At 32.1% G+C, this 15,586-nt stretch overlaps 1 protein-coding gene across 1 annotated transcript; it reads right to left on the reverse strand.

Annotated features, from left to right (window-relative positions):
• Positions 1-8,506: 8,506 nt before the first annotated feature.
• LOC107892532 (uncharacterized) lies at positions 8,507-10,980 on the reverse strand. The gene is made up of 5 exons (XM_016817605.2): positions 10,716-10,980; positions 9,731-9,854; positions 9,262-9,358; positions 8,899-8,985; positions 8,507-8,772 (listed from the first exon to the last, which is right to left on the reverse strand). The coding sequence occupies exons 1-5, from the start codon at positions 10,777-10,779 to the stop codon at positions 8,638-8,640; spliced, it is 507 nt and encodes a 168-aa protein (XP_016673094.1). The 5' UTR covers positions 10,780-10,980; the 3' UTR covers positions 8,507-8,637.
• Between the last annotated feature and the right edge of the window lie 4,606 nt (positions 10,981-15,586).

Consider the following 15,586-nt stretch of genomic DNA (forward strand, 5'->3'; position numbering starts at 1 on the left):
TACATTCATCTTATTCAAATATTACGAACCATAAATTTTAATTACCATATCATACCAAGCATAGTGACTTAAATCATTCACCTCCAAAAGAGCCAATTCAAGGTAATTTATAACATACTCTTCCAATGGAAATCAATTTCATTTAGCATACTCGTTCATACATATATGTCATCAACTATATTCACAAGCATTTACAACTAATATAAACATATCCGTATTCACATACCCAACATATTATAAACATAACTTTCTCAAAAATTAATTAATACACAAAATGACCATTTCTAAGACTTATAATGACCTAGGTACATGCCAAGACACAAAAAGAATACATCACCGATGTTGAGTTCGAGATTATCGTCGGATGTTGAGTCGACAATCAAAAATAGATACCTAACCTGCACATAGAGGAATAATCAAATACCGAATAAATTTCATTAACTCCAAGAGCGAAACTTATATAATAACAAGGAATATATTTAACCATTCTCAACTCATTCCATTATATAACTCTTTAGTTAAACTCATTCATTGGATTGATTTTACGTAAGATTTTACGTAATCAACAATCATACCATTATTGGCACCTAGCGCCTAACGACTATGCCGTAGTAAGATTTTGCGCCAAAAAACTAGTCAGATGTACCGACAAAGTTGTGCCTGTGCTGGTTAGTTAAACCGACAATGTTTTGTGCCCAGCGCTGGTTGGATAAACCGACAATTGTTGTGCCCTACACTGATCGAATAAACCTACAATGTTTTGCACCCAGCGCTGGTTGAATAAACTGACAATAGTTGTGCCCTTCAATGGTTGGTTATACCAACATTACAAATGTTTCAGTGTGCCTAGCACTATTAGATAAAACTGACAAATACATACATAATTATTATATTTCCACAATCTCTCATTTCATATTTCAACCATTTGCATCAAATGACTATAATTAATTTCCTTGATTTATTCTCTAACCTTATATGTATAACTTCAAATTTTCAACTACCAATCCATTAAATATATCAATATAATTATTTATTAAAATAAAAATTAAATTAATTAAAGTAAATAACAGAGTTCGAGTTCAAGGACTACGAACTTACCGAAATTACATTAGTTTTCGATGATCGAGGTTGATGATCGTTTTACTCATTTCTTGATCTAAATAAGATAATTAAATTAAATTAACTAACTCAAACCACAATAATTCAACTTAAGCAATCATTATAAAAATTTCTATAATGTAAAATTGCTATTTCGGCCCTTGATATTTTTAAAAAATTTTAAATTAGTAAAGGTAAAATTGCACTTTGGCCCCCCTAAAATTATAAAAATTTAACTTAATCCTTTAAAAATTATAAAGATATAGACTATAAAAAATTAAAATTTCATCCGACCCCCTACAAAATTATTTTGGCTTCGCCCTTGCACTTACATGCAAGGCATTAAACAACCAAAGCTTAAGTTTCCCCCTCTTATGGTGTTTTTTTTTTTTTTTTGGTGAAGAAGAGAGCATTAGAGAAGATGACCACTTAAGTTTTATTTTATCAAAGTTTTCTCTAATTTCCTAATTACAATTTTACAATTTAAACATATTTAATTTACAACTAAACCAATCCATGTACATCCACTATCTTGGTATTTGGTATTATTTCCCACTAAATCCTTTAAACTTCCTTTTTACATCAATTTGTCACATTTACTAATAACTCTCCACTTTCGCATCTATTACACTTTGATCTTTTTACTTAATTAACTTTTTGAACCTTAAAACTTCACCACCAAAATTTTATACGACATCCGTAATACCATATAAATTCTACATAATTAATATATTTTGACCCACTAGCTGGAATTGTGGTCCCAAAACCTTTATTCCCGATACCACTAAAAATGTGTCGTTACATCAAATCCATCCCAAAATATTCCCAACCAACAAGATGGACATTTAATCATGCCATAAACTATATACATTCAAAATGAGAACATACTTGGTTATGAGTGGAGGTGATGAGTTGGATTCTTTACTAACTTTCGATCTACACAATAACTTATTCAAAACTTGTGTAGGGAAACAAAAATAATTGTATGTTGAGTAGTGTATACTTAGTGGCGTTAACATAATTAATATTCAATTATAAACATAATATTAATCAAATACACAAGCTAAGTACATGAATACAATTGAAATCAAGAATCATTTCATCATCAATATTCATATAAACATGTATTCAAAAGAACTATTAAACTCTCGAAGTATTCCATAGTCATACATCACATAACCATGTTCATATCAATGCAATGCTTGCTTGCACATATCGAAATCTTGATGCACCCTCAGAATAATTGCATATATTTATTCGTACCAAAGTCATTTCATATTATCATTATAATCATATTTCAACAACACATATACTTAGTATATAATTTCACATTTCAATTCTTATTAATAGAATCGAACTCAATGACCGATACTTGGATAAATCCACCAACACACCAGTATACACATCGAAGTGCTAGACGAGCATAAATGCACCAATCTCAAAAACCACACCAAAATCTGCTCGTACCCTTAGAAATTTTAGTTGGTGATACGTTCTCACCCCCAGGGCATTATAGAACTATCACAACATAATACGCACTCAACATTAGATGTGTCACCTATAAAAATGGATACTATAACAAGCCAACTATACTTGTAACCCAACCCGGAAATGTTAATATGAAAATTTTCCATTATCATAGAACATGTTTCCAACAAAATAACAATCAAATAGTACGTAGCATGTAACAACCCATTTTCAATGCAATCAGAATAGTGGTTTTGGGACCAAAAATCTGACATAAAAATATTTATTTTATTATTATTTTAATGTCTATACCATGTTGGTAGTGTCATATAGAAAATTCATTAGGAAATTTAATCGTTTGTATGCTTAATTTGATAAAAAAAAGGGGACTAAATTGTATAAGGTGCAAAATTAGAGTTCTATAAAAAGGTGTCAAATTGCTATGAACTTTGAATATGAGTGGCCTTAAATGGTAATTAGACCATTAATATTATAGTGGAAAAAGATGGGCATCGTTTAAGTGATTTTAAAAGGTTTAATTAAAGGTTATTTAAGTAAATTAATAATTAAAGTTAGTAAAATGATAAAACAAAGGCTACCATCTTTGTTTTTCTTCCTTAGCCGATTTTCAACCTAAGAAAACACCATTGTTGTGCATTCAAACATTCAAACATCTCTCTCCTTTGCATGTAAGTGTATTTTTGTTCCATTTTTAATGATTTCTATGTTTTTGGAGTCGTTGTAGCTTAATCTAGCTAGCACAGGGACTAATTTGCAAAATTGTTAAAAGTTTAGGGTTTTACCATGAATGTATATTGATTTTTTGTGATGTTTGATAGAATGAAATGAATGGTTGTTGTTAGTTAAACAACTTTTGTAAAGTGAATTTTGATAAAAATGTAAAATTAGGGGTTAAATTGAAAATTGTGTAATATTCATGGTATGATGTGAAATTAATGAAAAATATGAGCTAATAAGGACTTAACTGAAATTCGACTAGTTTAGGTTAGCCGTAAATTTGCATGGATTTTCATTTTATAAGCTTAGGGACTCAATTATAATGAAATCAAAATTTTAGAGGCAAAAGCATAATTTTGCTAAAATATGATTTTTAGAGTGAATTGAATTGAATGGTTATTGAATGGGCTAAATTTGATTATTTAGATCAAGATAAGTATCGTACGGATTTAGATCGGGGAAAAGAAAAAGTGTCGGATTGGTTGAACTTATCTCTTCGTTTAATAAAGGTAAGCTCGTACGTTTAAATAACGTTTTAATATATATTTAATTTAAATGTTATTTTGTTGTATTATTATATTATGTCTTTATGGAAAAATCCAACAATGTTTTGGTGACTTTCGAATCCCGTTTGAACCTTAGGAATATATAGGATACAAATGACATGTCATTAGGGTTGTTGTGTTTCGAGTGTTGGTCCTGAACGTCCTACCGATGGCTTAGTTCCAACATGTGTTGCGGATACTTGACAGCTTATGTGAGCAGCACCGTGTAACTACATTACGACCGAAAGCTTATGTGAGCAGACCCACTTGTGGCTCGAGAGAGAGCATCTATATGAGAAAAAGAAAGAAATGGTTTTGACCATATGTTAGCATATAGTGTGTGAGATTCCTCCGTATCCGATATTATTCTAAGTGCTTCAACGGGTATACAAAGGGAAGGAATGATAGATGTTTCGATTTGAAATGCTATGAAAGCAGTAAAAAGGTATGAGTTGTTGATGTTTAAAGTGTGCATAGTCATGTTCATGAAAGCATGAATGCTTATATGCTATGTACCTAAAAGCTAGTATGTTATATGATGAATTTGCTAAGTTATGTGTTTATCACTAACTTAAATTGTTCTTGTTGCTTAGGCTTGAGCCAAGCTATGTTGGATTAGTTCATTAACTGTTCTTAAGCTTATATATTGAAATGGTTAACATTGTTTATTATTTACGAACTTACTAAGCATTATATGCTTACTTGGTGTATCTCTCTCATGTTTTAGATAATCGGAAGCTCGTTCGGGTTGGAAGCTTATTGGAGATACATTATACTATCCATCAGCCATTTTGGTAGATTTTGATGATTTTTTAGCTATGGTTATAATGGCATGGATAGGTGTTTTTGTTTGATGAAATAGCCATTATGTTTGGCTAGTAAAGTTGGTATTTTGGGTGATGAAATTGTTGTTATGTTAACATGTATGTATGGTATTTTAATGGTTGCTATTTTGGCATTTTGGTGCTTAAATGATGGTAGTTGGAAAGATGAATAAAAATACATGTTATGAAATGTTGTTTTGGTGCGCTTGAATGTTGTCATAATAGTGTTTTCAGTATGGAACCGGTGTGTGAACATTATGGTAAATGTTGGTATGGAATTCAATTGGTTGATTGATATATGGCTAGCTTAGCAAATGTTTAGTCAAGTTTGATTGTTGTGATTGATGTGCCTTTTAGGATATTGGTTGTATGGTTAAATACTGTGATGATCTAGCTTGAATATGCATATGCTAAGTGCAATTTGGATGCATGAAATTAGGTGCATTAGGTTTGTGTAAGTGACTAAACTTTGGGTGAGAAAAATGGTTATTTTTCGTCAACACGGCCAAAGACACGGACGTGTGTCTCAATCGTTTGTGATATACGGCCATGCGACACAGTCGTGCGTCCCCTGTAGGTTTCAAAGGGTTGCAAGTCAGGCAGTTACATGGCCTAGCACACAGCCTGTCACACAAGTGTGTGAGGCCATTTCGAGAGGTACACGGCCTAGCATATAGGCGTGTGGCTTGGCCATGTGACCCAAGTCAGAGAGTTACACGAGCACAAACACGGGCTGGGACACGGCCATGTGTCCCTACTTCGAATGCCCACACGGCCTAACCATATGCCCGTGTGACCCCTGCAGTAGGAAAATTTTGTAATTTTCCCAAAAATTCAGTATGTTTCTGACTTAGTCTCGATTCGTTTCTAATGTGTTTTTAGGGCCTCAAGGGCTCGTATAAGGGACATATATGTGTTTGAATAATATTGCTATGATTTATGTTACGTTTTGAATATGTTGAATAATTGTTCGTTGTGAGATGTAAACTTCCAGTAATGATTCGTAGCCCTATTTCGGCGACGAATATGGGCTAAGGGTGTTACATAGCAAGCATATATATGCTCAATTAACATATCCTAAGCATATAATATAAATGCATGTATTCATTTGCATGTACAGTATTAATATCTTTTCATTTCCATTTAATTATTGAATTATGCATATATGTATATATTGAAAGCGAATTATGAAAGCACAAATTGAAATAGATTATCCGTTTATGCTTTAGCTTTTCATTTAGCTTGCTACATCTTGACGTCGTCTTTAGTTACGTAGATAAATTCAATTACAAAAAATCATTAGCTTCACACACCAACCATAAATAAATATTAATTAAACATGAAATGCATACTATTTAATTTAGTTCCTCAAGACCCTAATATCTGAAACACTCGTATCTCATGATTTACCCAATCAAATCTAATTTCAACCTCATAAATATAGCACAAGACCTCTTATTATCATTATTCACTATCAAACCTCAAAGTTTTTATCTCTTACAATTAAGTCTCTAACCACACATAATTAACCAAATAATTCAAACTTGATTCAAGCTTAACTTAATATTTCCTACACAGTTCTAACATGTTCTTTCCATAAACTAACATCACACATGTATAAATTTGAGCCCTTATCATCCAAGTTCTTAAAAACTATTAACGATGGAATTTGAAGCAAAACTTCATCAATTGAATAACCTAACAAATGGACTTCTAATATCTATTATTCCTTATCTAATTTCCAACAAAAAATAAGAGGAAAACCTTACCAATACTTGGGTGAAAGCTACGACAATGGAAGGAAAATTCATGCAAGCTTCTTTTTTCTTTCTTTCTATTGTTTTCTTGTTTTTCCCGTGTATTGAAGATGGAAGAATGAAAACACTCATTCTCTTTCTTCATTTCGTATTTCTTTATGACTATAATAAACCTTAATCTATGGCGGTATGACCATAATTAAATCATGGAATAAGTAGTGGGATTTGATGGCCATGATCACTTCATGCCACCAACTCCCTACAAATTTGGTCAAATTGCTACAAGGTCTTTGGTAAGTTCCCTCTTTTAAGGCTTGTTCATTTTATAATCAATTCTTTTTCCTTTAATCAATTCACAATTTAGTCCTCATACTATAGTTAATAACTAATTTAATTTAATGCCACTTTATAATTTGACTTAGAGGTGTGCATGGGCCAGGCCGGGCCGGCCCGCCTGTGGGAGGGTTTGGGCAAAAATATAGGCCCGAAAAATAGGCTTGGGCAAAAAAATAAGGCCTGTTTAAAAAACAGGCCGGGCCTCAGGTAAGGCTTTTTTGCCCGGGCCCGGCCCAGCCCGAATTCACTACATGACAATTTTTTTTAATATTTTTTTCTTATTGTTTTCTCCCTATTTTGCTACTATTTTACTATTATATTACTACTATTTTGTTGTTATTATTTAGATATTGTATAAAACTTATTTTATTGTTAACTTTTTAATTATTTAAAGGCATTTGTTAATTTTGTTATTATTTTAGAAACATTTGCTTGTTAAGTTGCATCTATTTTAGTGTTATTTAAGTATACATATTTTTTAAAATTTATTTTCAATTTGTTGATAAATATTTATTTGACGTTTTTAGAATTTTTGATGGTTTATATATATTTTAAAATTATATAAAAATTAATATGGGCGAGCCGGGTCGGGCCTGGATTTTAACATTTTTATTTGGGTTAAGCTTAGGCAAAATTTTAAGCCCATTTTACGGGCCAAGCCGGGCTCGAGCCTCGTAAACGAACCTAAATTTTTAGTTGAGCCTGACCCAAACCCAGCCCGGCCATGCACACTTCTAATTTGACTCTACGATTTTCGTATTTGACTGTACCTATTTGATTTTAAGTCAATTTAAAAAATTCAATCTTAAAATCAAATTTTCCGACCCTGTTAAAAATCGGATAATTACTTTTTTTTTTCCACGAGTTGATCTATATGATTGCTCGAATACCGAATTTAAGATTTATTGCAAGAAATTAAACCACATGTCGATTCCCTAATAATTTAAAAGTAAAACGTGGATAACTAGTATTCTCTGTTTCTGAAAAAAGAATAACTCTAGTACTGAAATAAATGAACGGGGGCTTTAATGCTAGTTATTGCACAAATTTTAGGTTTCAATATTAAGTAAATTGAATATTAGACTAATTTGATCTTTGAAATTTTTGAGAGGACTCATAACGATTATGTTTTTAATCAATTGTACATTTTTTATTTAGCTTATAAAATATACACATATTATCAATTTAGTCATGATTTATTAAATTTAATTTTTAAAATTTTTACAATCTATTAGCATTCATACAAGATACGTAAACATCAAATATTAAATTTATTATTAAATTAATCAAAATCAGGTACAATTGACAGAAAATATTAATATGGAGATTAATTATTTAAAAAAGAAAACCAATTTTCCCAATTGATAGAGACTTAAAGGTGTTTTTAGCTAAGTTTTACTAACAGTGAACTGAAGGGACGTTTTGTGGCAAATATACGAGATAAGAATGTGTTTTTAGATCTAAAACTCGGCTCATGAATAGATTTGAGCCACAGCTCCTCCATCCGTTCTTTTTTCCTTTAGTGCCCTTGCATTATTTTCAATTTTCCAGAACGACCACACCGCAAAGAAATTGTTGGGAATAATAAAAGAATAATTATATTAAAAAAAAAAGAACAAGCAAATTTGTGGGTAAGTTTGAGATCATCTTTTATGGTGGTGAAGAACTGAAGATCATATTAGGAAATTGAATATCTAATGTGAAGTATAGTATGCATTTGTGCAACAACCACCCCGTAACATAGTGAAGAGACAGACACTGTTTACTTGAAAACAGGGAAAATTACAATAAATTCACATATTATTTCATACCGAGGATAACAATATCAGATAAGTGTTAAAACAGCATCTGAATAATAACAAGGTAGCCCATTCATATGGCAGTTTCAATTTCATCAGAGTTCACCGCAACTCCATTCGGAGCATCTTCGGATCGAAGCTGAGCAGAAACATCATCAATAGCAGAGTTCAACTGAGCAATCTTCTCGGTCAGTATCTTTCGTGTTTTCTGCAACACAAACCCCACTCATTACCATTTAGAGGACGCATGTTTAATCCGTAATCACTGGTCCTTCAGACGCCAATAATTATAGACAAAAAAGGTGTGGGCGGGGGGGGGGTGGGGGGGAGTTACCTCCAAAGCTTTTTCTTCATCATATATGAATTTAGGTAGTCTCTTCATTAGATCCTTTCTATCAGCTCCAGCTACTGCCTTGCTGATCTATTGAAGAATAACAAGAAAACCCAAATTGAACATCGTATAAGCCATGAAAATAAATAGTGCAGGTTATACAAAAAGCCAAACACAAATAATATTTCCCAGAGTTCTGCAGGTCTGAATCATCTAAATAGAAAAATCAGAAACTATAAAACCAGAACGAATTGATGAATCAATGGAGGTGTTTTATTTCACTCGAACAGATAACAAATATACATAATGGAGAAACAAGGAGATATTTTAGTGCAATTTTGCATCCATTTGCAATGCTAATATCACCTGGGGAGCAAATACACATCCAAGTGCACCAACCACAAGTCCTCCCAAAATAAAACCTCCAACAAAGATGCTTGCACTGCTTGGTCTTTCACCATCACTAAGGACACAAGAAGAGAGACTCCCACTGAGTATTTCTATAATATTAATGTCCACAACAGAACATCCAAAAACAACATAACAAACTTAAGGTATGTTACTCAAGACTTAGATATGAACGTCTGTTACATGTATGTCTTTGACATGGGTATATTCAAAATTTTCTAAGTATTTGGATGGTCTTTGGAGTGTCATCTCTCCATATCCAATCCAAATGTGTCTGAAACATACACTTGAAGAAAAATAAAAAGTTAGACCAACATAGAACTTAAGTATTTAGTTGATAATGCTTTCATTAGTAGGTGCCAGTTACAGGACTACTTGTACGTACTATTATGCATTCTTGTGCTCCGAACGTGATCAGTGATGATACCTGTAGGAAGCTTGAACTGTTACTACTGGCCTTCTAGAGGAAGAAAGATGCAGTTTTCCTAAGCCATTAGAATTGAATGACGAGTTTGTGGGACTAGCACCCCCTGCTGTCTTTAAATGTGAGCCTAAACACACACACAAAAAAAAGTAAGGAACAAAACAATGATACAGCTTTGGTGTAGACATATAATAGAAAATAGAATTAATATTAGTTTAGTTTTGCGTTTGTATAAAGAGCAAAGACAACCAATTTTCTGATTTCAAAGAATGGACATGAACATGATGACGATAATGATGATATAATCTAAAAATCTGAATCAACACTAAAACCCAGATTCTTGTTGTAAAAGATCTGAACGGCTGAACTAAAATAAACAAACAATCATGAGCGTCATGTCAAACAATCAATTCCAACCAAGCTATTACCTTTAGCGAATCCAATCGTTATCTTTCATCTTTAGCTTATAGCATTTGCAGTCGGTTATTGCCCCAGGGTTTAAGGGTACACCAAGTCAAATATTTTACAAGTATGCTAACATATTTAAAGAATGAATAAGGCCTATTGTAATTATTCTACTACCCTCCCACAGCTTCAATATTGAAAATTTAATCAAAGTCCACAAATACAGCGATGATGGATCATATTCCTTCAAAATTTTTTTCTGCATTACTATCTTATTTCACTGAATAAAAAATAAAAAATAACAAGTACAGTTTAGGGAAATCAAAATTAAGCAGGGTCTTGAACCCAAAAAAAATCATGGAAATGACTAGTGTAGAACTAAATGCAGCTAAAAGTTTTCAGCTAGTGCAATAAATCCGACGGCCTAAGCAAGAAAGAAGAGGAGAGTATTAATTTATTATGCATTAGAACTTAGAAGTTGAATTATATTCCATTTAAAATAAAGTTGATTAGAACGAATGAACAGAAAAAAAGAAGATCAGAAGGAAAAAAGAAGAGAGATGAAGTAAAGGAATTATATTACCAGAAGAAGATAATTGGAATGGAAGACTTGTGGGTAAAACCAAAGAATTAGAGAGGATAGTCATAATTTAAGAGAGAGAGAGAGAGAGAGAGAGAGAGAGAGAGAAATACAAAGGAAAGGAAGCTGGTGAGAATTGAAAGCAGGGAAGTTGATTTTGACTTTGATAAGCCCTGCGGTGGAAGTTGTTGGGCCAGGCCTAACTTCTTCAATGGCGCCCGTTGTTTACTTATATTTCTGAAATATAGATATTTATCAGTTCTGGGACATCATGAGGGTTTGTGTGCTGGTTCAGAATTTGTAGTCCAATACTCCAATTCTGTCATGCAGTGTTACAAGTTATTTTAATATTAATTTAATAAATATATATATTTAATCGAAAAAATTATAAATTTAATTTAAAATATTTTTAAAAAATTATAAATATTATTATAATATTTTATTTTTTATTTTTATATAAATTAAAAAAATTTAAAACACTAAAAAATAATAGAGGTCAAAGAATCAAACTGGAATTGACGAAAATTTGTATATAAAATCTTTACCCCTCTACCTATAGCTCATTTATTATTAACATTTTTATAAACATATTTTTACATAAAGATTTTACTTTTACACACGTGAGTGTGATATAATCCAACGTTCTAAAATCAAATTAATTCAACTAAAACATGATACAACTCCCATTGTATGCTTGCAAATTGATTTTAACCGAGCAAAGTGAATGGCTTTTGGCAGAGAATCCACTTAAAATTGTTAAATCAACCTAGACAATCGATAGTGTACCAACTTGACATATTTATGTGCTTTATTCAATTTGGCGTTGTGCCTTTCTACTGTTTTTCTTTTCTTTTCTTTTTCTATTTTATTTTTTTTCGCTTTATTCAATTATATTTCCTTTGTTATTTTTTTTATTATGAGCAACTAAATCAATTTCTAACCAAAGGTAAACCAAAATTTGGTATTTGAGTTGTGAGATCCGAAATCGTGTTTAACCCTTCTCGTTAAGGTATTTGTTTTTTCTCCAAGTCAAGAGATAGAAAGGATCGTCTCATAGTATTGTTTTTAGCTCTGTGTCAAGAAGGATCCTTTATACAGTGTTGGGAACAATACACAGTTGGTACAATTAATTTGGTGCCGAATTACTTTACCGAAGAACAAGTTGGTGAGGTTCGATTGGTAGTGCAGTTGGGTGACGTCGTGGGATTAAGTGATCTAATTTAAATGATTCACGCGGTTGAGATCGTTAACTAGAGTATGATTCTTCTAGCTTGTAAGGCCGCTGATGGATTAAGTCGTGAAAGCATCTTTTGGGGTTATTCATTCGATAAGGGTTAATCATTGGGTGGTTCCCACGATTATTTACGATTAAGGAAGAATTGGTTGTTGAGGTGTCCTTAATCACTATATATGTAACTGCCCACCCAACGAAGTTCTAGTATTCTGTTACTATTTATAGAGATATGGTATTTGAAGTAAAATTTGAATGAGTAAGGTATTAGTTTTAACTAAGTATAAGACTCTGTGAATGCATCAACTGGCGAATCTTGTGTTTGGCGAGCTCAGTAGTTTGGTAAACTCTCCTGTGGAGTATACGCCACCCCAGTTGTTTAGGCGTTTAAGTTAAGTTCGTAATTTGATAAAATTAGTTATTATTTTTGGGTGTGACGATTTAGTTAGTCTAATGAGAACTAGTTAGAATGGAACTAAGTTACTATAGTTGATAAGACTAAAATTATGGTGGAGTACTTAGTCACGATTATCGAGGGAGGGTTAGTGGGATAATTTGACTTTTCCACTAAACCTTACTTTATAAAGTTAGTAGTGACTTCTATAAAGTTAGTAGTGACTTCTAGGGCAAGTTTCATGTCTTCTTCGCATTTATTTTGCTTCTAGATTTTTCTCTACTCTCACTCTTTCTGAAACTTAAGACCAGAAACCTACTTGAAGTTGGGTTTGCTGTATTTAGCCAACTTATTCGTTCATTTTAGCACCCTGACAACTATTGATGAACTTTAGGTTATTTTCTTGGTTATTTACGTGATCTCACCAATGCATGCTTTAGTGTTAGATTTGTATGTAAGGAAGGAAACTTCCTAAATCTGGGTTTTATGATTATGTTTCTTGCAAGCATATTTAATTTATGGTATAGCGATATGATAAGTTTAACTATCTATATTATAGCTCAAGATACTCTTGAAGGTTCTTGTGATAAGGGTAAAGGTCCTACTATTTAGACTTATTGCACTTTCTGGTGAGTTCCATCTTACATCCATGTGTGTATTGTCTTTGTTAATATTTTGCTTAAGGTAAGCATTCATACCCTATAAAGATGAAATGTCTGTATATGAATGATGGTTGTTCGGAGTTGGCGTATCTGTGTTAAAGAGTAAAGACTATTCTTCATGTTTAAACCATTACCTTTTACTTTGGCAACCATTACCTTTTACTCTGGCAAGAATGATTTGAACTGAATCATAGATATGATGGTTAAGGAAAATATATTCATGGCATTGTCTTGAATGGACTGGACATTGAACTAGTAGACCGCGATACATGAAAAATGTTATGTAGCCTCTAGTAGGGCAATTTTACGTTGCAAACCAGATTGTCAAATCACAACAAAAGAAATAAATGATATGGCTCTAACTGAAGGATCTGAGTACATAGTTAACATGAAGAAAGTTTGTCTAAATGGTGTCATGGGTGTACTGTATACGCCAAAGGAAAGGTAACAAGCATATAGATTGTCTGTGTACGGTACTCGCCATCTAGCATATAGTGTGATTGTTTGACTCTTTGAAATGGTGCATTTGGGTGTATTAGTAAATATTTGATATGTTTTCTTTAGGAACTCACTAAGTTCTTTGAACTTGGTTAATTACCTCTCATTCTCAGGTTTGTTGTAGAAGTAAAAGAAGTGTTGTTGGACTATGCCAGAAGACAATTTGTGTTGTGAGATTTCTAGTGTTTTGTATTATGCATGACATAGCGGGGTGATGTCAAGATGTTTAATTTTGAAGAATGAATCTTGTATTTAAACTTATGTTCACGAAAGTGTGATTCTAATGAATTTACAATTAAGTATTTATAGTGATACAATGTGCTCTTTTAATTAGTTTTGTACGTCAAATGGTTTATACTTCATATCACCGTAAACTATAGTTTAAGTTAGTTGCACCAAAAACATTTTTTATGATAATGGTTTAAAGTAGTGACATAATATTATTGGGTCCTCCTTAAGGATTGAGTTTGAAGTGTTTCAAGTTTTGGAATCAGAGCTAAGGTTTAGCTAGTTCTCAAAAAAACTGAAGGCAATGTCACACTCCTATCATACATATTACACCTCTAGCTTAGTCCTTAATGCTTTGTACTATGATAAATCTTCTTTTGTATTGAGATAAGAAAATGTCTGATAGCTCTAAATAAGTCGTTATGAGGAAACGAAAAGTCATGTGCCTACCTAAGAACAAGCTACTACTGCCAACAACTTGGGTAATACAAAAAATGCATTTAGAAATGTGTTTTTCGCGATGATGACTTAGTTGTTTGATCAATTCATTGTAAACAACTAATAACCTAAACCACAACAACCTTATCAGCCACAACCTAAAGTGGTTCTTACTCCACCTTTACCTACTACAACTCAACCTAAGATTGATTCTATAAGAGAGATTCGAAAAATAGGTGCCAAAGAGTTCCTTAGTGATAAGTGAAATGTAACAGCCTGTTTCAGTGAAATCAAAATAGTGGTCTTGGGACCACAAATGTGAAGTCAAAAAATTTATTTTATTACTTTTTTATGGTCTACAACATTATAGTACTATCGTATAAAAATTTTGTTAAGAAATTTTACCGTTTACACGCTCACTTTGATAAAAAGAACCAAATCGCGTAAAATGCAAAAGTTGAGTTCTAATAGCTAAAGGTATTAAATAGCTATGGAACTTTAAAGTGGAGGTCTTTATATGGTAATTGGACTGTTATTATGTTAGTGGATGATAATGGCTTGGAAAATTTGAAATTTGGCTTAGTTATTAAGGTTAATTTTGGAAATTAGTAAATAAAGATTAAATAAATAAAACAATTAAAGCCTTCATCTTTTAATTTCTTCTTCAACCGAATATCAATAAAAAAGAAGCTATTTTTGCACTTCACATTCAGCCAAGCTTGTAAGCTCAATTAGGGATGCATTTTTGTCCTGTTTTTGAAAATTTCTATGTTTCCGGGATCGTTGTAGCTTAATCTAGCTAGCCTGGGGACTAATTTGCAAAACTGTTAAACTATTAGGGTTTTTCCATTGATGAGTATGCTTGGATTTTGATGTTTAATGATAGAAAATGAATGGTTGTTGTTAGATAATAACTTTTGTAAAGGATTTTTTGATGAAATTATCAATTAGGGGTTAAATTAAAAAATGAAAAATATTTTATGGTAAAATTATGAATTTGTGAAATATATGGGCTGCTATTAGTATGTATAGAAATCAGCTAGGCTTGGGTAAGGGATAAATTGCATGAATTTCATTTTCTGAGCCTAGGTACTAAAGACTAAATTGCAAAGAAATTAAAAGTATAGGGGAAAATGGTAATTTTTCCAAAAATATGTTTTGGATTAAATTAAATTAATTATATGTTGAAATTAGTTAAATTTATCTGTATAGATCTAGTTAGACCTCATACAGAGTTAGATCGAGGCAAAGAGAAAGTCTCGAAATAATCACCTCTATATCTACATATACTCGTCGAGGTACGTTCATGTAATTAAATTGTGTATTTATATGCTTTAATTGAATTATATGTATGTGAATTGCATCATTGCCATGTATGAATATCGATTGCATATTCAACAACGTACGACGATTATTAAGTCCC

The sequence above is a fragment of the Gossypium hirsutum genome, chromosome A02 (assembly GCF_007990345.1).
Source record: "Gossypium hirsutum isolate 1008001.06 chromosome A02, Gossypium_hirsutum_v2.1, whole genome shotgun sequence".
Lineage (NCBI taxonomy): Eukaryota > Viridiplantae > Streptophyta > Magnoliopsida > Malvales > Malvaceae > Gossypium > Gossypium hirsutum.

Bases quoted from the DNA above. Each gene is read 5' to 3' on its own strand.
- LOC107892532 (XM_016817605.2), bottom strand. From the start codon at position 10,779: ATGACTATCCTCTCTAATTCTTTGGTTTTACCCACAAGTCTTCCATTC. The intron at 9,855-10,715 runs GTAATATAATTC...GTGTGTGTTTAG, and splicing joins ATTCCAATTATCTTCTTCTG to GCTCACATTTAAAGACAGCA. The intron at 9,359-9,730 runs GTATCATCACTG...TTGTGTCCTTAG, and splicing joins ACAGTTCAAGCTTCCTACAG to TGATGGTGAAAGACCAAGCA.